The sequence below is a fragment of the Staurois parvus genome, unplaced genomic scaffold, assembly GCF_062004578.1.
Source record: "Staurois parvus isolate SC_StPar_1 unplaced genomic scaffold, SC_StPar_1.0 ptg000679l, whole genome shotgun sequence".
In the NCBI taxonomy this organism is placed as follows: domain Eukaryota; kingdom Metazoa; phylum Chordata; class Amphibia; order Anura; family Ranidae; genus Staurois; species Staurois parvus.
Window position 1 is genome coordinate 522,349 of NW_028318475.1, and position 24,659 is coordinate 547,007.

General features: G+C 42.4%; 1 protein-coding gene across 2 annotated transcripts in view; it reads right to left on the reverse strand.

Annotated features, from left to right (window-relative positions):
* Positions 1 to 15,359: 15,359 nt before the first annotated feature.
* The window catches only part of RUFY3 (RUN and FYVE domain containing 3), a 123,767-nt gene continuing 114,467 nt past the window's right edge, over positions 15,360 to 24,659 (reverse strand). For both annotated transcript variants that reach the window (XM_089652300.1, XM_089652301.1), the window contains exon 18: positions 15,360 to 20,058. In XM_089652300.1, coding sequence (XP_089508426.1) covers positions 19,915 to 20,058 — 144 coding nt within the window. In that variant the 3' untranslated portion in view covers positions 15,360 to 19,914. The remainder of the gene's footprint in view (positions 20,059 to 24,659) is intronic.

Here is a 24,659-nt window from a genome sequence, read left to right on the forward strand (position 1 = left end):
TTCAGAGAGAGTGACTTGCGGTGCATAGTGTGCTGCAGTGAAGAGTTGGTGTGGTTAGAGTGTGGGTGTGGCTAATTAACAGTGGGAGGGACTTAAGGGTCATGGTTAATCAAAGCCCAGGCTTCCTTTTATCTATTAAATATGCTCTGGTTGCTATGTCACAAGCAAGAATCTCACAGATACATATAAACCTCAGCACAATCAGTAAAAAAAGAGACTCTTCTATTAGTGCTCATGTACACTGCAGCTGCTAAACTAACGTTTAGGAGCTTTTCTGCGTTTTTTCAGCAGCCCCTGAACTCTCCCTAATGTTTTCCTATGTGTCCATGTACACATCGTTGTTTACAGTCATTTACAGGCAGTTGGGTTTACAGCCGGTTTTTTAACACACCAAACTTGCGTTCAGGAGTAAATTTTACCGACGTTTAAAAAACGCTTGTAAATGCGTATAAACAATTGTAAACGCAGTTAACCACATTTCTAAGTGTTTGCGTTTAACTGTTCCATGTCCAGATGCTGTCCGGAGCCTTTTTTCATCATCAGAAATGCATGCAAAGCGTTTCCATGTATTCAAATGGACCTAGTACACCAATCAGCGCAGTCAGTTCCAGGTTTTGCGTGAAGGAAAAAAATGGTAGAACGTGCTGCATTATGCTCATGATGGGATCCATAGTGAATACAACCAGAAAAGACAGGTCATCTCAACACATACTGCTCTCTCTGCTTCTGCTCTCTCTATTCCTCTCAAAATGTCTGAAATAGTTAATTTGCTATTTTTCAGTACATTCTGGGCATTTGGGAAGGTCTCCTGAGGTTATCTTTTAAAAAAACTTCTAAACACAAATGCACATAAACACGCATAAAACACGGTATGGAAACGTGACTAAACTGATGTTTTTTAACCTACGTTTTTCAGCAGTCGGTTTCCATCGTTCAGAAGAGTTTTCCAAATGCCCCGTGTACATGGCCCTTACATATGATTTTGTGCACACTGAAACTAAACAGAGAGTTAACACTTTGTTTGAGCCTACCTCAACCCTTTGGCACCGACCGCCTCCTGACAATTTAAGGGTTCCCAAAGCCGGGAGGGGGGGCCTTCGAGTCATGTGTCCGCTGTGATTGGCTGTTGCAACGGTCACATGATCAGAAAGCTCCTGATCGCAAGTATGCAGGCTACCGTGCTGGGTGTGTGCAAGGACATGCTCTCAGCATGGTAAGTAGTTTTAACAGGGCTGCATATATGTGGCCAGGCCCACCCGCCGAGCAGCCGCATATATGCGTGTGGCTAGCTTCAAGTGGTTAAAGAAGAACTTCATTAAATTAGTCAAGAACTGCTTAGCAACCAGCAACTGTTAAGACAGTTTGGTGATAAATATGCAAGCATGTACAATGCATATATAATGAGGGAGTCGGTAAGGCAGAGTGCAGGGGTCCGGGGGGTGCATTGCACTGGGCTAAATTTCCAGGTTGTGGGCCCAAGGAACTTAATATATACTGCTTATTGATGAAAACTACTATGGTGGGCACTGTGGTCAAGAGGAGGAAGAAAGGCAGGGGTATATGACACATGGAGAGCAGGGTCAGGAGTATAAAATACACAGCTAGGGTCAACTGTACAAAACAAAAAACATGCAGGAGTAAGGGTTGTGAAACGCCCAGTTTAGAAGGCAGGAGACTGCAAAATGCCCCCCCACCCCAAGCAATACTCTCCTTTCAGTAAAAATCCCCACTCCCTCAATTAAAAAAAAAGTCCAGCACTAATCTTCATGCTCACCCCTCCCAGCACAAATCTTTCTCCCAATACCACAGCACAAATCCTCTTCTTCTCCCTCCCAGAATAAATTCTATTCCACCCCCCTAAATCCCCCCCTCCAGCATAATAATCTCCCCTATCCCCCCTCTCAGCACAGATACTCTCCCCCTCATTCCCCCTCCCAACACAAATTCCCCCACTTAAAATCCCCATTTTAGTACAAATTCTTTTTCCTCGAAATCCCCTCAATCACCTCTCCCAACACAAATCCTCTTCCCCCCAATAACTACCTCTCAGCTTAAATCCTCCCTCCCCCCAAATTCTTCCTCCCAACACAAGTCCTGCCCCTCCAACACAAATCCTCTTCCCCCGAAAGGCCCCCATCCCAGCACAAATCCTATCCCCCCAAATGTTCCTCCCCCCCAAATCTTCCATCCCAGCACAAATTTCCCATCTATTCCTCCTCCCAGCTAAGATTCTCTACCAGAACCCCCTCCCCTCCCTCCCAGCATAGATAAATCTTTCCTTGGCTTAGGTGTATTATTATGACAGGCAGCCTGCATCTCTCCTTCCAGCTGCCTGTCACAATAACAAAGTGGGCATCATGGGGCAGAGACCCAGGGAATCCCGCAGGAGATGGGGGGCAGGTGCCCTTGGTGTCCATTGCTAGCGCACCCCTGTAAAATGAATTAACGAAGTCAAGTGCCTAAACCTGTTTTGCTGCTGATGTAGATGTACCTGACTGCTCTCTTGCCTGCTGCCTGCCCACAACCTTCCCTTGAATCCAATTTAAAACAGCTCACACAATAGTTGTCCAAAGGAGAAGAGGGAAAGAGGCCGTTGACTCACACCAGTAGCTGAGGTATACTGATCTGAAACAAGAGTTTGAGTCCAGTATGACATAGTGTGTATACTATAGAACCACAAACATTGTCTGGCATAAGAGAAAAAAACATTTGGAGTGACAAGTAAAGTCAAAGAATTCTACTAGAAGAAGAATCACCAACACTCAAGAGAAATGTAAGGGGAGTCAGTATAATACTGACTCTTACATTCAGAGCAACCATTCTCAGCCAAGGTCCCGTGGAACCCTAGGGTTCCCCAAGAGGTTGCTAGGGGCTCCTTGAGCTGTTGCTGATTGAACTCCCATTTGATAGTGCCATTTGGCAGTCAGTGGTATGACACCAATGATCTATTTAACTAACTGTAGGGTGACATTCTTTCCACTGACCACTAATGTAAGGATCATTTTTTCCCACTGATCAACAATAAATTGGTTTTAGCAAGGGTTCCCTGAGACATGAAAATTATTTCAAGGGTTCCTCTAGAGCAGTGTTTCTCAACTCCAGTCCTCATGGACCCCCAACAGGTCATGTTTTCAGGATTTCCCTCAGATGAAACAGCTGTGGTAATTACTAAGGCAGTGAAACTGATCAAATCACCTGGGCAAAATAATGGAAATCCTGAAAACATGACCTGTTGGGGATCCATGAGGACTGGAGTTGAGAAACACTGCTCTAGAGTAAAAACTTTGAGAAAGGCTGATGGAAAGAAAGTTTATTTATGAAGGAGAGGGGAGTTGAGAATACCCATCCTATCCAAAAACCAGCATTACAAAATGAGATCTGGTGTGTCATAGGCTATCAAATCTGCATAGTTCAAAATCCAGAGTCTGCGACTCAGAATAAAAAACGAACAAGGACTGAGTGACAGTACAAAAAGGAAGTATTTTAACAGAGTTACCATAAATTTCACAATTCCTTAAAAAGAATAGGGTGAGTCATCCTCAATAGAGGATATGACAGTTAGTGTAAAGTACAACTAAAGGCTAAAAATTTTCCAATTGGGAAACTTGTTCTGGTAGCCTGGGGGGGTGGCAAGGGATCTACTTAACCACTTGCCCTCAAGAGGATTTACCCCCCTTCCTGACCAGGCCATTTTTTGCGATACAGCACTGTGTTACTTTAACTGACAATTGTGCGGTCATGCAATGCTGCACCCAAATTAAATTTATGTCCTTTTTTTCCCCCCAACAGAGCTTTCTTTTGGTGGTATTTGATCACCTCTGCGTTTTTTATTTTGTATGGACCATGCATGTGTAGAAGTCCCCGCTCACAACCTTCTGGGAGATGTCACAGGTCCTAGAAGGCTGTGGGACCATTTACAAAGAGCAAGGAGGGACGCTGGTTGCTAGAAACCATGTGGGGGACACAGCATACATATGGAAGAAGGTGGTCAGATGAAACCAAAATTGAAGTTTTTGGCCCAAAAGCAAAATGCTGTGTGGTGGAAAGCTAACACTGCACACCACCCTGAACACACCATCCCCATCGTGAAACTTGGTGGTGGCAGCATCATGTTGTGGGGGACAGGGACAGGGAAGCTGGTCAGAGTTGATGGGAAGATGGATGCAGCCAAATACAGGGCAATCTTAGAAGAATACCTGTTAGAGTCTGCAAAAGACTTGAGACTGGGGAGGAGGTTCACCTACCAGCAGGAAACCGACCCTAAACATCCAGCCAGAGCTACAATGGAATGGTTTAGATCAAAGCATATTCATGTGTTAGAATGGCCCAGTCAAAGTCCAGGCCTAAATCCAATTAAGAGTCTGTGGCAAGACTTGAAAATTGCTGTTCACAGACGCTCTTCATCCAATCTGACAGAGCTTGAGCTATATTGCAAAGAGGAATGGACAAACATTTCACTCTCTAGATGTGCAAAGCTGGTAGAGACATCCCCAAAAAGACTTACAGCTGTAATTGCAGAGAAAGGTGGTCCTACAAAGTATTGACTCGGGGGGCTGAATACAAAGGCACACTTTTCAGATATTTATTTAAATGTTGAGAACCATTTATCATTTTTCTTCCACCTCACAATTAGGTTCTACTTTGTGTTGGTCTATCACATAAAATCCCAATAAAATATATTTACTTTTTGGTTGTAACATGACAAAATGTGGAAAATTTCAATACTTTTTCAAGGTACAACATTGTAACTTACAACATTCCTGCTAAATTGCTACTAAGGCCTTGTTCACATGGGGCGTACTAAAGTGTATGCCCGAGGAGGGCTGTGTTTACCCACCCACAGGAGCGGACTGACCATTTGGAAACTCGGGCACTGCCCGAGGGCCCAGGATCAGTAGGGGGCCCCATGAGATGCCCCTGGTACCTTTTTCATAGGCTTTTTTGAGTTTGGGCAAGGAAACAGGGGCCCCATGATCCCCTATTGCCCGGGGGCCCCATGAGTTGTCAGTCCGCCCCTGCCCACCCAAGTGTTCTGTGCATCCCCATGCAGGCAGTGCCATTCATGTCAATTGGGATAAAGTGGCTGCATGGGCTTCAATCTGACATCCATGTGGGTGTATGGCCCCGAACACAGACAGCGTGAGCTCAGGGACATGCACCTGGACCCACACGAATATCAATTTGGGAGCAGCAGCTTTGTTTGTGCAGTTGGCACATCCCAATTGACATCAATAGGACTGCCTGCATGGAGATGCAGAGAACACCTGTGCATCCACATGCAGGTAAACACAGCCTCACAGGGGCATAGTATGCCCTGTGCGAACAAGGCTTTACTATGTTTTTTTTTATTATTATTTTGAATTTTGTTTTTATTTTTTACAGTTTTACTTTTTTACATTTCAGCACCCGCAAGTGTGAAGCTAGCCTAACAAAAGTAAATATAGAGCAAAAATATAAGCAAGCATAAAATAAAGAAAAAGATTAACACAAACACAAAAGCAAATAATCTAAAAAAGCTAAATAATCAAGAAATGAAATTAAACTGAAAGAAAAAACTACTGCATGAAACAGACTATTTATGGGTGATCCTTTAACACATATGTGCAGCAGCAAGTAGTGTGGGCTTTAACGTACACACAGTATGCCTCCACAGCAGTCTGAGGTTGTATGCTGTGTGCTGTGCTCCCAGCACACTGACTGAGCTGTCACCAACAGCTCACAGTCACAGTTTCTGATCGATAGCCAGTCAAGCGAGCTCCCCAATTATGCAGCTCTGCCCCAAAGAAGCCCCTTGAAGTAACAAGCTTTGAGCTCCGGTATGCTCAGGTGTGAACAGCCATTATTTTAAAAAATTTTCAGCACTTCAGATCGCTCAGGTGTGAACTGAACAAGGAATTGGCTCAGCTGTGGGTGGCCTAAAGGTATGTGATTTTAAAGAGGAAGAATTTTCTTCAATAAACAATGATTTTTATTGTAGTGAAGCCCCTTGGATGCACTAGAAAGTTTACAACTAAGGCAAACGGACCCTTTAATCCATTGACAGAAAGGACTGTTGCACACCTTCTAAGGCCCATGCACTCTGGGCGTTTAGTCCCGGTGCATGAAGCTCTGGCATTTAGTTGTGGGTGGAAAGAACCACTGCACTGTCCAACCCCATTGCTGTCAGCCTGAGAGACTGACAGCTGTGACTGGGTGGTGCACCAAGTACTACTAACATTTAGGGCAATATTCACCCAGTGACAAATGAACGGAATGCAAAATGTCTGCATTCTGGGCATTTGTCCCTTGGTGCATATTGCCCTAAACATTGGTGTCGTTGGTGAATGCCCACTTGGTGCATATGCACCACCCAGCTGTAGCAGCTTTCAGTCTTTCAAAGGGTTCTACAGGTTGCTGGCAATAGACCTGGACAGTGCACTAGTGCTTTCAACCCACAACTAAACGCCAGAGCCTCGTGCACTTGAAATAAAAGCCCAGTGTGCATAAGGCCGACACCTTCTGAGAAGGGATTGAGGGTCACCTTCTAGTTAAAAATAAAGCTTGTCAGCAAAGGATACACACTGTCATACCCTCACCATAAAGAATTAATACAAATAAAATTAATTTTATTAATTTTATAATTAATAATAATTAATAAAAATGATTGGTTTAACTATCTATTGGTTTAACTAATACTTTTCTTTTATACTGGCTTTAGGGTGGTATCATTTTTTTCAGTTATTAGTATATTTTTATAGAGTTCTGTGCATCAGACAAAAAAGTGGGACAATTATTGAGTAATGAGGGGACAGAGGCATTGGTTTCAAAAGTGGAATGGTACCTCTAAAACAGGAGTCTCCAAACTTTGTGAACAAAGGGCCAGTTTATTTGACCTTGAAACTTTAGAGGAGCCAGGCTGTGGCCAATAGGATTAGAAAACGCCATGGTGTCTGTGAGAGCAAACAGTGCCGATCATTGGTTTTAGTGGAAGGAATAGTTCCCTATTGTTGGTATCAGTAGAAGGAATGGTGCCCAATTGTTGGAATTCAATTTAGGAATAGTGCGTCATTGTTGGTGTCAATGGTAGGAGTGGAGCCCCATCATTGGTGTCTGTGGGCGGAATGGTGCCCCATCATTGGTGTCTGTGGGAGCAATGGTAACCCATCATTGGTGTCAGTGCATGCAAGGGCTGGATAAAGGCAAGCAAAGGGCTACATCTGGCCCTTGGGCCGCAGTTTGAAGATCACTACTCTAAATAAAGACAGTGGGAAGCTATGTTGAGGAACACTATGAATATTCCATGAGAGAACCCTATAAAATAATGAGGCGTGGCTACGCGGCACCTGGAAGTGAAGCACTGGATGTGGAGTGTCAGAGGACCTGGTGAGATGCCATTCATTTGGCCTGTACACTATCACTGGAGACATTGGTGGAGCTTAGGAGCGATGGAATTGGATGCTGCTTATATGCCCTTTTATCTTTATGACTGTGAGTGGATTTTACCATTTTTCATAAAGAATCAACACAGTATCGCACTATGGCAGCCTTTTTCAACCGGGGTGCCTTTCAATTCCTTCAGGGGTGTCTTGGCAAAATGCCTGAAAATTGCCCAAAAATTTTATATAAGCCAGGGGGTAAATCAAGCTTGTCTTTTAGTTACACAAAACCACAGGTTCTCTTTGTGCACCATTACAACCTTCCAGCCGCTGGTTTCCTAACAACTGATTCCATCATGGGTCGATAAGGAGGACATTGGGCACCTGACCAGCATCCTTGTTTGACTCTCCCCTGCCCCTCTCTATCAGCTACTGGGGTCACATTATTTGAGTGAGGGAGAAGAGAAACATTGGAATACTAGTCAGTAGTAGCATGCAAAGGTGTATTTGATATGGAAGAATAAATCACCATTAACTTTCAGTGTCCATGTGTGTGTGTGGATGTTGCTGCCTTATCTAAAACTATACATTTAGTTTTTTTACATTTTAGATTGGGGTGCCTCAAGACTGTGCAGAATTTTAAAGGGTGCCTTAACTGACCAAAGGGTGAGAAACACTGCGCTATGGAAAGGATGCCATAGGTACATTTGAAGAAAGGTGGGGGATCCCACAGTAATCACAAGCGCTGATCATAGTTATGAGAGGCATGTTGAGTCGGTGAGAGCATTATCTGAAAGGAGTGGAAGAGCACAATACACACATGGTGATGTGACAGGTCACTTGTTGAAAGAGGAGATAAACGTTTATGGACTTTAATTGATTTATTTATATTGATCACCTTTTCAAGTTTGACACTGCTGATTTTTTCATGTTTTATTTTTTGAGTAATCTCAGCTCTTCCTCAAATTGGATTATTATTACTATTATTCTACTTTGCTATAAAGTAATACCCCCACCTAGTGATCACTTTGATGTATGATCTATGTTCTATCATGTATATTACGTGTTTATTAGACAACTATTAGGGTCCTTTCAGATGGGCGTTCCGTTTTTTTCATCAGTTCAGTCATGTTTTATTGAAGAAAAAGCAGATCAGTTTACATCAGTTTTTTCATCACTGTTTACATCAGTTTTTTACATCCTTTACCAATGCAAAAATGGACCGTATGTCCGTTTACATCCATTATTCGTCCATTCCATTTTTTTTTTTGAATGGAAGAAAAATAGGGTTTTCTTCCATTAAACAAACCCGGATATAAACAGATGCAGACATTAACGGATGCAAACAAATAAACAACTGTTTACATCTGCTAGTCCGTAAAAATACATGGGTGTCCGTTTTTCATCTGTAAACGGACAAATGGAAAATGGACATACGGAACACCCATGTGAAAGGACCCTAAGGCCTCGAACACACAGCGTACACCTGTGCAAGAAACATATACATAAAAACGTTTTTCCTGTAGCTACTTCCCACCCGGACTGCAATTACCAGCTATCAAAATGCGGCTGTGAAAGGACACTTACATATAGTCTGCAACGGTCATTGAATAATCTAAGGCAGTGTTTCTCAACCTTTTTGTCTTTAAAACTCTGCTCAATCTCAAGGCACACCATTCTAAAATGTAAAAAACGAAACTAATAGTTTTACATATTGCAGCGATATCCACAGACATAGAACAGCCAATATTAAGAGGTGATTTATTCTTCCAAAGCAAATGCACCTTTGCACAGTGGCACTGGCTAGTATTCCAATGTTTCTCTTCTCCCTCAGTTTCTCTCAGCTAACATGACCCCAGTTATGACAGATAGGGGCAGAAGAGGGGCAAACAAGAATACTGTGTGGGCGCCCGACATCCTCCTTGTCAACCTATGGCATCATTGGTTGTTAGGATGCCATCAGCTGGAGGGTTGTAATGGTGCACAATGAAACCTGTGGCTTTGTGTAATTAAAAGGTGGGCTTGAGCCACTGGCTTGTATATATTTTTGGGCAGCACTACTTGAAGCAACACTTTCCTCTTGGTCTCCCTTAGCTCCCTTTGGTGCGAATTCCTCCTGTGCCCTTAGACAGGGATGAGTTTTTCCACAGATACATTATATGGGAAACATTGCCACTATAATTGCTGACTCTGAAATCTGAGGCTGTAAGTGTACTTCTATGCCTTCTCCTGTAGAATATCTTTCAGACATTCTTGCAGCTGTAGCAGCTTCTGAACCTTCTGCTGCAGATGTTCTGTTGATGAGACTCACAAACCCTTTTTGGATGAGTTTATTTCTGAAGTGCCTCAATTAATGGATATACCTCCTAGACTTAAAGTGGTTGTAAACCTCAGACATAAAATATGAACAAAGCATATCCCTCTATAGTGTGTACTTGTCTCAATTAACAGTACTAAACTCCTCACTGAGCTCTGCAGTGTGTAACTTCAGCTCTCCGCCACCTGTTGTCTGAACTCTCAGACAAGCTTGATAAATTCTGGGTTTGGAACAGATGTAGACAAGAGAAGACTGCAGATAGATAGATAGATACAACCTACATAGGAGGATTTGTTTAATCTCTGTGTATCACCTGAGGCCAGTCACTTCACTGGATACAGTTGTGTTCAAAATAATAGCAGTCAGACATCACTAACCTGATCAATCACTGTTTTTGGTAGAAATGATATTTCTACATGGCAAATAATTTACTAGCAGGTGTAGTAGAGTAATAGAAATCCAACAGACCCAACAGTCATGACATGCATGGTGCTGATTCTGTGTAATTGAATCACTAATTGAAAGGGGGTATATACAGTTGTGTTCAAAATAATAGCAGTGTGTTGAAAAAAGTGAATAAAGCTCAAAATCCTCATAATAGCTTTTAATTCCATACACACAAATGCATTGGGAACACTACACATTCTATTCCAAATCAAAACATGAAGAAAAATATATCAAATTTGTGCTGTTCCTCTAAAAAAATTGAAGAAAATTGAAGAAAAGTGAATATTAGACTGTTCAAAAAAATAGCAGTGTTTGTATTCTTCTTTACAAACTCAAACATTCACTATATAAACTGAAAAATGTTTGAAGATTTTGCTTTCCTTTGAATCACATAATTAATATTTAGTTGTATAAGCACTGTTTCTGAGAACTGCTGTACATCTGTGTTGCATGGAGTCAACCAACTTCTGGTACCTGTGAACAGGTATTCCAGTCCAGGATGATTGGACTACATTCCACAGTTCTTCTCTATTTCTTGGTTTTGCCTCAGAAACTGCATTTTTGATGTCGCCCCACAAGTTTTTTTATTGGATTAAGATCCGGGGATTGGGCTGGCCACTCCATAACGTCAATCTTGTTGGTCTGGAACCAAGATGTTGCACGTTTACTGGTGTGTTTGGGGTCGTTGTCTTGTTGGAACACCCATTTCAAGGGCATTTCCTCTTCAGCATAAGGCAGCATGACCTCTTCAAGTATTCTGATGTATTCAAACTGATCCCTGGTATGTGATAAATAGGGCCCAACACTGTAGTATGAGAAACATCCCCATATCATGATGTTTGCGCAACCATGCTTCACTGTCTTCACAGTGTACTGTGGCTTGAATTCAGTGTTTGTGGGTCGTCTGACAAACTGTCTCCGGCCACTAGACCCAAAAAGAACAATCTTACTTTCATCAGTCCACAAAATGTTGCGCCATTTCTCTTTAGGCCAGTCAATGTGCTCTTTGGCAAATTGTAACCTCTTCAGCACGTCTTTTTTTCAACAGTGGGACTTTGCGGGGGCTTCTTGCAGATAGCTTGGCTTCACATAGGCATCTTCTAATTGTAACAGTACTCACGGGTAACTTTAGACCTTCTTTGATCTTCCTGGAGCTGATTGTTGGCTGAGTCCTTGCCATTTTGGCTATTCTTTTATCCATTCGAATGGTAGTTTTTCGCTTTCTTCCATGTCTTTCAGGTTTTGGTTGCCATTTTAAACCATTTGAGATCATTTTAGCTGAGCAGCCTATCATTTTCTGCACTTCTTTATATGTTTTCTCCTCTCCAATCAACCTTTTAATCAAGGTACGCTGTTCTTCTGAACAATGTCTGGAACGACCCATTTTCCTCAGAATTTCATAGTGAAATGCACTGTAACCAGCATGTACAACATTTGCTGCCTTCCTTCCCTAAATAAGGGCAATAATTGCCACCTGTTTGTCAAAGAATGAATGACCTCACTAATAGAACTCCACACTGCTATTATTTTGAACATGCCCCATTCAATTAGTGATTCAATTACACAGAATCAGCAGCATGCATGTCATGACTGTTGGGTCTGTTGGATTTCTATTACTCTACTACACCTGCTAGTAAATTATTTGCCATGTAGAAATATTATTTCTACCAAAAACAGTGATTGATCCGGTTAGTGATGTCTGACTGCTATTATTTTGAACACAACTGTATAAGGGTTTACAACCACTTTAAAGATACATATTGACTCTGTACATGCCATATTTATTATTGAATTGCCTATTCTTTCTACCAGTGATGTTACCAATCTGGTATCTTCAAAGGCCCCAAAACTTTAAAAAAAATGTATGCTACACTTAACCTGCTGAGTTCGGAGATTGGAAAACTCCTGATAAATGTATTCCTTCAAAACACTTTTCAGACTAAAATCTGTTTGATAAGGATTTTCTTAAAAAGTTATCTGTTGCCACTGTGGATCTGGTGATAGTCTGCCTTAATAAAATACTGACTGTACCTAAAGAGGATGTTTCAGTACTTAAAGAGCCAAAAGATAAAGGTTTGGAAGCCCCAGCAGGCCCTGCCATAACAGTGATGTCAGTGTGCCAAACCTTGGGGGATGAACATAGCTTATGTCAAAGGATCCAGGTAAAGTCCTTACTGTGTGATCCACCACTGATCTGCCTCTACCATCCAGCCCAGGCGTTTGTATGTGATGCTATGTACATGGCGGACATATACACAGAGAGGCAGTATAGTGCGGACACGATCTACCGATTGCATGGCCACAATCAACAGGTAGTTTATGATTGACCTGTTGCTTATCCTAACTTTAGAATAACACAACTTTTAAAGATTAGGCTTAGTAGGTCAAAGGCACCTTTTCAGATGTTATACTGGGGCTTTCTTAGTAGTCATAAATGGCATGTAAACCATAGAAAATGTTCCTGCATGCATTGTATATAGATTAATTGTACAGAATATTAGATGAGAGAAAGTTATTTGCAGATTAAAATAGATTATTGTTCTACTCTTGTGATTTGACCACTTCCATTAGGTACTTTCTGTGTCTTGCTGGTTTATTGGCCCTAGGGGCAGGTCGGAAGGAAGGCATTTACTACTTCCATACAGCGTATATCTGGTCAACTAAAGCAAAGCAATGGAATGCTATGATCAAGATGTGACTGCACATATATTTTCTGTAAGACAGTACTCTTCGTGCATGAAAGTATGAAGTTCAAATGATCATATTAGAGAATGGAATTACTTCTGATTGGGGAGGCTGGAATCTTTTAACCATATACCCTCCTTATTTCATGGGCAGTATTAGGAAGGTCAGCCAATGTACATGCACTAGCAGATGTGCCTCTCAGGTTAATGGAGGATCATGCATGTTATTTAGTTCCACACAACGAGACCCCTATATTTTCAGCCAGCTTTATATGTGTGAAGGGAAAACAAAATGTAGCTGCAAAAATCAACATATTCTGAAGTCAAGTTTCACTCACTTTATCTTAAAGAACATCAGTTGTGAATTGAGGATAATTACTTTACAGTACATAAAGCTACATACATCAGTGAGGGCTTGTTTTAAAGCTCTTGTACTGCTTTTAAGAATATGTAAAAACCTTTTGTTCATAGTCTGGGCACAGGTGCTCTATAAAGCAAGCAGTAAATATTTCTGGTAAAAACAGTTTAGTTATCTATTCTAAGGCACTGTGGTCCCTGTGCAGTCAGCCATGTGCTGAACTAGCCACCTGTTGGGCACCAGAGTGTAGCAGGGTGGCAGCAGGATTAAAGGCTCTGAAACGCTGTCGGTATTCCAGCAAAAAGACCAACAATTTTGAAAAAAAACCCACTATATTTCTTACTTTTTGCTATTAAACATGTCCAGTAAGAAAATTTAAAAAATTTAGGCCAAAATCTATTCTGCTACATGTCTTTGCAAAAAAAAAAAAAATCTCAATATGTGTAAATTAATGGGTTTACCTGAAAGTTATAGTGTTTACAAATGGCGGTGTATATATACTGGAATTTTTTATTTTTTTACTAGTAATGGCGGCGATCAGCGACAGGCATTCTGACACTGGGGGGAACTGACTTGGTGTCATTGACATCCCCAGTGACACCAGTGCAGTGATCAGTTCTAATAAAAAGCACTGACACTGTACTAATGGCACTGGGCAGGAAGGGGTTAACATGTGGGGCGATCAAAGGGTTAACTGTGTGCGGTTTTACTGTGGGGGCTGTGTGTGTGTTTCACTGTAAGCATACTGCTTTGTATGGCTCTGCTACGCAGAGCCATACAAAGCAGTGTACAGGAGCTGACAGGGGAGATATTTGTATTATTTGCATACAGGTCTCTCCCCTGTTGAAAATCCTCGGAAATCGCTGGGTGCCGGCGGGGAATCACTTGCCGGGACCCAGTGATTGACAGCTGAGGAGGCCACGAATGGCCTTCCCCTACCTGGAACTGCAAAATCTTGTGTATATATACACGTGATTTTGCGCATCCATGCCACCCTGTAGCTGTTTTTCTGCTATAGCGTGGCATGGAAGCAGTTAAAAATAAAGATTTCCCATGCACCGCATTCCAGTTTAACTTACAGAAGAACACACCAGTGAAGACTTCCTTCCTCCCTTTGATACATATATGCCCCTAAGATCTTTCATTGTGTTTGTCAAAGTCACATTCATTGTATTCAATGTGTTTTGTTAGGTAGGTGTCAGCTAACCATTAGTAGGACAGCATACTAGTCAGTACCAGTGTGCAAAGGTGTATTTGCTTTGGAAGAATAAATAACTTAATATTGGGTGTCTTATGTTTTGTGGATGTTGCTGTGATATATAAAACTTTTAGTTTCGTTTTTTTCCATTATAGAATGGGGTGCCTAGATTGAGCAGAATTTTGAAGGGTGCCTTGACCAAAAAAATGGTTGAGAAACCCGGTCTTAGTTTATTCAATGACCGTTGCAGACAGGCTTGCACTGGCCATAGGGCACATCAGCATTCTGTGAGCCCGGGGCAGCATATAGAGCAGGAGTGTCAAACTGGCGGCCCTCCAGCTATTGCGAAACTAGAAGTCTCATCATGTCTCTTGCCTTTGGGAGTCATGCTTGTAACTGTCAATCTTACAATTTATTCTGTGCAACTAAGGCTACAGAGAAGGAGATTGAGGGCTGTGTCCAAAGGTGAAACATCAGAGGTCTGTTTAGAACCCTGATATTTCACCAGAGCTCCCAATAGGGCTCCTAAAATGTAAAAAAAAATACAATTGTAAAAATAAAAAGGTAAATAAATAATTTAAAAAAAATTTGAAAAATACTGACACCAGTGGTGGAACTACCAGGTTCGTAAAAGGGCGCACTTGTGACCAGGCCCTGGTGTTCCGATACTGGGCTCCAAGGGAAGGGCACCAGGCTTAGGGCTTCTCAGTCTAAAATGGCCAGACCTATTTTTTGTCCCAGCCTAGGCCTGGTTGTGAACTATATACAAGTATCAATTTAAAGCCACATTTTGACAGCCAGTAATTGCAGTGTGGGATGGGACGCAGCTACAAGGATAGAGGGCCCTTTAAAGTTTATAGGACATATCTCCTACATTTAAGCTTCTGAAGTGGTTACTTTTTTTTGGAAATAGTAATTATAAATAACAGCACTTGCCTGAGAATGATTGGAACACCCTCCAACAGCAGTGTAACTTTGAATTGATTGAAATAAGTACACATTTCTTATATAGCATTTAAATAAACCTTTTTATTATACTTTTGCAAGTCACATACAATTTGTGTCATTGTCCTGCACTATAAATATATACAGCAAATTTTCCAACAGCTCCCAAAATAGCAGCAACTGAGATGTCAGCATCACATCTCTCAATTAAAAAAAAAAAAACACAACAACATTACAATATAAGAAAGTGTATAGTCAGTTTCCAACAAATATACATCTCTATACAGTATTACAAATCTATATTTATAATACATTCTTTGGTCAGCAACATTCTGATTCATACAATAAGACTGATATTGTGCACCATAAAAAGAGATTTTCAGGCAAAATGATAATTCTGTTTGTCATTGACTACTATGTCATTACATCTTCCAACTAGGTTTTACCAGCAGCAGGAGCTAAAATTAGGGTTCCCTTACACAGGCATTTACAGTATATCAAAGATACACTCCTTTATCACTCCACTAACTTGGGCATTCATTGATGGCTGTCTGGAAACCCCAATTCATCACAGGATGGCACAGATGACATCTCAGCTCAGTGCATAAGCAGACCAAAAATTCATGCAATTCAATTTTGGTCCAATATTGATGTGTAAGTGTTTCGTATCATCATGTACGGTGCAGGTACATCTTAAAGAAGAGCAATCTGCTGACTACTGTCCAGGAAAGTAGAGTGTGGGGGGTTTCACATTGGATGCCTCCTTTTAGAGCTCACATGTAAATTTACGTAATCTGGTGTTGTTGCATAATCATACATTTCAGTGGTTTTCTCTAGTTATGGGAGGCGGAAGCCCATTGGTTTTTTTCCTCTGGAAATCTTAACATTACACATAAGCCTCCATGAAAATTTTAGTGTGCACTACCAAAAGAAGTAATTGAAGACCAGCCCTGTATAACCCCTCTACTAACCGACTTTGTTCAGATTGGGAACAAACAGTACAGTGAGATAATAAAGTCAGAGAGGTGGGACCTATGTCCCTCAATGGACTTTAAGAAAAAGATTTTTGGTAAGTATAAAAATCTTATTTTACCCACTGAGGGAATTGTAGATTATCTTAGTTCAATGTAGGTCCTAAAACAGCCCAAATAAGGGGCACGCAAAAGTCACTGAGAAATCCAAGCAAGTTGGAAATCCTACTGAACATAGTATAAAAGAAATCAGTGTCTGAAGGAAACCTAAATGGATAAGAACCAAATAAAATGAGAAGTGATGACAAAGAAGAAAGCACTGAGGCGGACATTGTGTTAAGCTGGTCATAGTAGAATTCAAATTTTCCATTTTAAGAACATTCGTTCCACTCTAATTGTCAGCAGGATGAAAACATTTTTCTCAAACTAGCACATTTCTAACAGTGCATGTGATATTCTTCCAGTAAAACCCAATCATTCCAAAATTAAACATATTATTGTACAAATGTTCACTCGAAAAACCTACCAGTGTTTGGCCATCTTTGGAGACTTAAGAAATATGGCCCCCAGTCAGGGAAAAGAGTGACCAATACCATGTGCACCAAAATGCAGGTGGAACATTACAACTGAGAAAAAAAAAAAAAAAAGAAGAAGAAGAAGTGGACTTGCCTAACACCTGAATTCAGGGAGAGGGAGCTTGGACAGAATGGATCAGTCCAGATGAACACCAATAGGGAGCCGATAAGATAAGTAAAGTCCACAACAACAATATAGACAGTTCCTAATTCTTAAGATATAAGGAACTGATGTTGGCTGACCTTGTAGGTCAAAAGTCCCTCAGAAGGGAGACAGAGTTGAGGATATTTAAGAATCGCAAGGTGTACAATCATCCTTTATGTCAACAAACTGCTTTGTAAAATACAATTGGAGTGTTCCAAAAAAAAAAAAAAAAAAAGAAAAAGGTTCCTACTTTTGTAGGAAACGGAGGACCCAGAAGCTAGGGTCTATGTACACTGGATACAACAACCCAGATAAGTGGGGAAAGACAACTGAAAAAGATGTCTGACTGTAGGTAATTTATTGGATAATTTATCCCAATTAAATCATCCAATAGGATGGGCAAGCCCTAACCCATTGATAGAAGTAGGGTTCCAGCTTCCAGATCTAGAGTTATAACAGCTATGGCTGAAAAAAAAAAATAGGTTCTTCTGCCCCATCTATAGATCTTCTGTGTTGAGGCAAGCACATGGTGGGAGAACCAGGACAATCTGAAATGCCATTGTCAAGTGCATGACCAAAGAGATGTCTCACTTTAAAAGGTTAATGATTACGTTCTTTAACAATAACTTCTGTGTTTGTCCCAGGAATAGAGACAGAGTGCTCTAGAGCATATGAAAATACATCAGAGCTATGCAACACACAAATTTAGATTCTTCCAAGAGGGCCATCACAAGAGGGGTCCCTTTTAAAAAGATATTATCAATTTTGACATGGTTTCACAAATCAAAGTCTCTACCAACAGATAACAGAGAGTTATTCCAGTCAATTTAAACTGATGCCTAAACAGGGAGTCCAACTGTTTATCAAAGTATTCCTATTTGACCTGTTCGCCTGAAAATCTACATAACACAAGACCAGTGCCTAAAGACCACATTGCAGGTAGCCTCTACAATCTTTGGTTCAGCAGGTTCCTGGTACAGCCTCTAAAGCGATTTCTGAAGATATGATGATCCAGATAGCAGCTCAATCCAGTCCAGCTCAATCAGAATTGTTAGAATCATAGATTGTTTAAGCCATCAGATTGCATGGTAAATCTAAAGCAAAATATACAATTAGATTGTTATATTTTTCCACAGCTTTATGGTTATCTATCTTTATCAGAACATCAGCTTGCTAGTATTTAAAGGGTTAGTCCACCTAAAGCCAACTGCACTTTACATCCCTTGAGGGTGTACTCTGAAGGCAAGATCTCCGTGAATGAGTGTCTAGGCTCAACCCGGAGACACTAGCCATTCAGCCACCCATCCCCTGATTTATTCATGTGTGATGTTGTCCCAGGCCATAATTTTTGAACTGCGGTTAAATATACTTGTGCTTACCTCAAACATTCAATTAATTAATTTTTTCAAATTCCCATGCACGTGATTGCATATTTGAACACAGGTTTACTTTAGCAAATCCAGGATCACAATTTATGCAATCATTCCCCTCAAGAGTTCAGCCTCTTGCTTATTTTGTTTGAAAAAGCTATGGCTGAACATGGTGTTTGCAAACAGATAGGCTGTTGGGTTAGTAAAAGAAATCTGGAGACTGACATTGTTGGCCTCCTCCTGTAAAATGTTAGTGGCCTAACAGATCCTTCAACTTGAATACATTCTGGGCTATTAATCTGGAACACGCACAGAAAATAAAGTTAGAACTTTTAATCTGTATACTTGTTCCAGGTCAGCCATTCAAAGAATGTATGCAATTAAATCTAGATGACAGGCAGGCAACTAATATATAAAGAATGGAAACCAAAATTGTTACTATGGAGCAGCTTAACAGAGTACTCCTGAAGTCTTGCTGTGATATTCTAACATTGATCTCCTGATTATATGACCTGTGTTTCTCCTGCCTTTCTAGTATTAGAGGATTCCTTACTTCAGGTAGCAGTCAGGGAACCACACAGTGCTTTTGCAATATTTACATGGTAGATCTGGTAATCAGAGTTCTGCACAAAGCCTCATCTAAGCACACAAAAGTAAAGTGTTATTGCATGCTGATCTTTAAACAGCTATACAGTTACCAAAGAAATAGGTGCAAAATGTTGTACGGATACATAATAAAATGAAAAAAAAAAAAACAGTTTCCATCAATACATTATTTTATTATGCAATTTAATTGCCCGATTGGCCAGCCAATTTTTTTGTGTTGATGTGAACAAGACCTGTCAATTATTTTATTAAACATATAGAGTTGGCTAGAAATCTGCCCATCTGGATATTCAAAATAGCTGTCCAAAAACCTTTCACATGAAAGAGCTTTTCAAAGGTGATATATTTATCTATACTTGACTTTCTGCTTTAGGTCCTGCACATGCTAAGCATGGGAAGCATATTTGCCATTGTCTAGAAATGCATTAGTTACTGCACCTTATTTGCAAACCGACTTTGTGTCAATTTCAGAAATCAATGCAGTTAAACACACACTGGCAGCTCAGATCTAGCATGCTCTACTGACTTGTGGCCTATAAAATGACAGAAGTGAATGTGCTTGCTGCATCTGGTCTATATAGGGCTACATGTGCAAAATCCAAGCAGTGTGGTTTCTGTCTCTTCTTTTTTTGCATGCCTGCTGTTCTCATTCACATGGACATTCAGGTCCAAATGTGTCAATATTATCACAAGGAGATCCAGTTTATTACCTATTAAGGTTGAGCGGCCAACCCCAAATTCCCCAGGATTACACAGGTAAACTTTGCTACAGGCAGTAGGTTTATCAGACCTGTGAAAGCAAATTCCAGTTTTTCAGAAGCCTAGAGATGATCTCAATCGATGAGAAATTGTTGGTTGCTTGAGGGACTTTAATTACTGAAGTGTGCAACAGATGCCATGAAATCAGCATATGTCATATACATTGTTTTTACACAGTTTTCTTTTAGGATGGACTGCTACAATACTGCTGTATCAGTCTCTGGTGACAGAGGTTACAGACTCGCTCTGGATTGATGGAAGAAGGAAGTGGGATTTCATTGGATGAGCATGTTGAGCAGAAGATCCCACCACAGTTCTTGCACTCATTCTGCAATGCAAAAAAAAATTAAAAATGAAAACAAGAATTTTATTTATTACAGGTACATATATAGTGCCATCAATTTACGCAGCACTTTACACATGTATATTGTACATTCACATTATTCCGTTACCCTCAAGCTCACAATCTAAGCTCCCCAACTCACATTCATACATACACATATTAAGGCCAATTTATACAGGAGCCAATTAACCTACCAAAGTGTGTTTGGAGTGTGGGAGGAAACCAGAGTACAAGGAGAAAAACCCACGCAGGCACAGGAAGAACATGCAAACACCAACCAGGTAGTGCCGTGGTTGGGATTCGAACTGATGACCCTTGTGCTGCTAGGCAGAAGTGCTAACCCATGTGCATAGTATTATTCATCTCAAATACTTTGAAGGGCTATTGCTTTATTGCATCACATTACCACCATTTCCGTTGAAAAAGAATGAGGGCGGCGTAAAATGAACCAATAAAATCTAGAATCAATGCAGGTGAAACATACAGTGGTATTTACGGAAACCACTTGAGAAACAATAACTGAAGATAAAAAGAAGGCAACACTGTGCTATAGAGCTAAAACCCAACTTTTTTTTTTGTTATTTTGAAAATAACAGTATTATTATTATACAGTGTTTATATAGCGCCAAAAGGTTTGCTCAGCGCTGTACATTAAAGTGGAGGGACAGTACATGAGACAATACAGTAACAATACAATACACGAGGGGTTCGAGGGCCCTGCTCTTTCGAGCTTACAATCTAGGAGGGAGGGGGTTGAGGTACAGGAGGAAGTGGCTGTGGGGGATGGAGTGGTAGGAGGAGTGGAGGAGAACGACTGTTAGGTGAGGGTGGGGTAGGCTTCCCTGAAGAGATGGGTTTTCAGGGTGCGCCTGAAGGTGAGGAGGGTAGGTGACAGTCTGATGGATTGGGGTAGGGAGTTCCAGAGGATGGGGGAAATCCTGGAGAAGTCCTGCAGTCGGGCGTGGGAGGAGGAGATCAGGGAACTAGAGAGTAGGAGGTCTTGTGAGGAGCGAAGAGCACGGGTAGGGTGGTATTTGGGTATCAGGTCAGTGAGGTAGTTTGGGGCAGCGTTATGAATGGCTTTGTATGTCAGAGTTAGTAATTTGAATTTAATGAGTTGGTCAATCGGGAGCCAGTGAAGGGATTGGCAGAAGTGGAGCGGTTGGTGAGGTGGATGAGTCTAGCCGCTGAGTTCAGGAATGACTGGAGCAGGGATAGCGTGTGTTGGGGTAGGCCGGTGAGAAGGGAGTTGCAGTAGTCTAGGCGCGAGATAATAAGGGAGTGTACGAGTTGTTTAGTGGTGTCTGGGGTGAGGAACATACTTATCTTGGAGATGTTGCGGAGGTGGAGCCTGCATGAATTTGATAGTGATTGGAAAGGTTTGAGTCCAGAGTGACACCTAGGACTTTGGCGTGTGGGGTGGGATTAGTCGTAATGGAGAGGATGGGGGGAAAACTAGGAGCTCGGTTTTGGAAAGGTTTAACTTGAGGAAATGAAGTGACATCCAGTCGGATATGTCGTTTAGGAGGTGGGTGATGCGGATGGAGAGTGAGGGGTGAGGTGAGGGGTGGAGAGGTAAATTTGTGTGTCATCGGCATAGAGGTGATAGTTGAAGCCGTGGGAGTGTATCAGTTTGCCAAGGGAGGAGGTGTAGATGGAGAAAAGAAGGGGTCCGAGGACAGAGCCTTGGGGGACCCCAACAGAGTGGGGGAGGTGGCAGCGTTATAGGTAACGCTGAAGGAGCGTTGGGATAGGTAAGAGGAGAACCAGGAGAGAGAAGAGTCCCTGATGCCAAGGGAGTGTAGTTTAGTAAGGAGGAGGGGGTGGTCGACTGTGTCGAAGGCCGTGGAGAGGTCGAGGAGTAGGAGGACTGAGTAGTGGCCATTAGCTTTGGCGGTTAGCAGGTAGTTAGTGATTTTAATTAGGGCGGTTTCGGTGGAGTGTAGGGGACGGAAGCCAGACTGTAGTGGATCAAGGAGGTTGTTGTCAGTGAGGTGGGCACTTAGGCGATTGTAGACTAAGCGCTCAAGGAGCTTGGAAGTGAGTGGCAGCAGGGAGAGAGGTCTAAGGTTGTTTGGGTCAGTGGGGTCCAAGGAGGGTTTTTTGAGTATGGGGGTGATGTGCGCGTGCTTTAGGGGGAAGGGGAATGCGCCAGTAGAGAGGGAGAGATTGAAGATGTGGGTGAGGGAGCGAGTGATGGAGGAGGGGGGTGACCGGAGGAGTTGTGAGGGGATAGGGTCCAGGGGGCAAGTGGTGAGGTGGGCTTCTGTGAAGACCTTAGTGACCTCCTCAGTGGTAGCAGGGCTGAAGGAGAGGAGTGTTGGGGAGGTTATAGTGTGCGGGACGTTAGGTGTGGTGGGGGGCAGTGCGGTTGCGAGGTTAGAGGAGGAGATAGTTGAGGGGGTGATGGAGGGAAGGAGGCTAGGTGGAGAGGTAAATTGTGAATTGACAATGTCCTTTCGGATTGCGTCAATCTTGTTTTGGAAATGATTGGCAATCTCGTGGGCGGTAAGGTAATGAGTGGAGGTGGTGGGGGAGAGAACAGGGAGTTGAAAGTGGAGAAGAGCCGGCGTAGACAGGTGGAGAGGGTGTTAATGAGGGTTACGAAGTAGGCTTGCTTGGCGGTGTGGAGGGAGGAGGTGTAGGTGAGGAAGGTGGATTTGTAGAGGGAGAGCGCTCGAGGGGATCTGGTTTTGCGCCATAATCGCTCCAGCGCGCGACTGCGTCGTTTGAGACATTTTGTATGGTCATTCTGCCAGGGTTGAAGCGGTCGGGGTCTGATGTTACGTGTGGTTAGGGGGCCAGGGATCTAGGGCAGCTGACAGTGAGTCGTTGTACGCAGTAGTGGCCAGGTCAGGGCATGACAGTAGAAGGATACTGTCGTACAGACGGTCAGCTGCCGAGTGGAGGGGGGCCGGGTTCAGGTTGCGGAGGTTACGGCTAATGATGGTTTGACGCTTTGGGGGGGGGAGTTAGAGGATGGAGAGACGGAGACCGTGAGGAGGTGGTGGTCAGAGAGAGAGGGAAGGGGGTGTTAGTGAAGTTGTGGCAGGTACAGAGGTGGGAGAAAACAAGGTCCAGGGTGTTCCCATCGGTGTGGGTGGAGGACTGTGTGCACTGTGTGAGCGCGAAAGAGGAGGTTAGGAGGAGGAGTTGGAAAGTAGCCGGGTTGTAGACGTTGATGGGGATATTGAAGTCCCCAAGGATGATAGTCGGTAGCTCAGAGGAGAGGAAGAAGGGAAGCCAGGTGGCAAAGTCGTCCAGGAAGCGGGATACGGGTCCAGGAGGCCGATAGATTACTGCAATCCTCAGAGGGGTGGGAGAGAAGAGCCGGATGCAGTGGGCCTCGAAGGAGGAGAAGGATGGGGGGGGGGGGTTAGGGAGGACCTGGAAGGTGCTCAGTGGTGACAGGAGCATGCTGACCCCACCACCTCTACGACCACTCGGTAGAATCTCTAGCTGCAATATTTGCCTCCTCTTCAGCACTATCTTCCAGATTCCAGTCTTCCAGGTTGAAAGATGCTTAGCATAATTCAACCCAGAAAACCAAGGCCATACTATGAGTGCAGGGCTACATGGAGCTGCTCCCTAATGAGTGTCGTCACAACACTGCAAGCATACTGTAATGATGCAGAAAGCAGCACCAACATCATTGGTTGGCAGGGAGTTAGGCTTTTAGGTTATATGCGGGAGTTCAGGAGTAATATTTTTTTCCTTCATTTGTGGCAAGAATGTGTTTTTTGCTGACCCATGCGCTACTGTTACATGAATTGTGTAAATTTATTTAACAGATCCACATTAAGCGGAAGACAGACATGAATTCCAGAAATAGTACACCTGTATGCTTGGAGTACAATGTTGGTGTACAACATGCAGTAACCCTTTAAAGTAAACCTGCACTGGGGCAAACATTTTTGCTCTCTGTGCTACAGAAGTCTCCTTTAATGGTTATTGCCTGGTTGGCTTGCTCATCCAATAGCTTCAATTCTTTCTGAGTCCCAGACCTGGAATAAGCATACAGAGCAGCAATAATGACTCTGCTGCATGCATGTTCCAGCTCAGTGACATACATTAAAACCAAAAACAGCCAGCCAACTAGCATTTTTAAAAGGGGGTCAACAATGGCATCTTCTATACTCCCAATACAGGTGTCCTTTAGCAGTCCAAACTTTATTAAAAATCAGTGTAAGCTGAAACCTGGTTGCTATGGGCTACTGCTCTTGCCATAGTATGTGTTATGGAACACAATTATACTATAAGAATTTGCAAGATAATCATAGTAGTAGCCTGTTATATAAAGCAAAGATGTAAGGATCAAAGTTATCCTGATTACCCATCTTTAAAGCAAAAAAGTGGAAGCTCCGCTTGTTTGCCACCTCCCCCCCTCCACTGCCATATTTGGCACCTTTTGTGGGGGGAGCAGGTACCTGGTTTTTGAAATTCAATACAGTCTGCCAAAAAAAAAAAAGAGAAGAGGATGTGTCCTCCGTCTACTTCTGGCCGCCTATAGAGCAGAGAAGGCTCGCCAGGGATCAGCGGATAAATCTCTGATGATCAAAATGGAGTCCGTCCCATGTGAAAGGAGC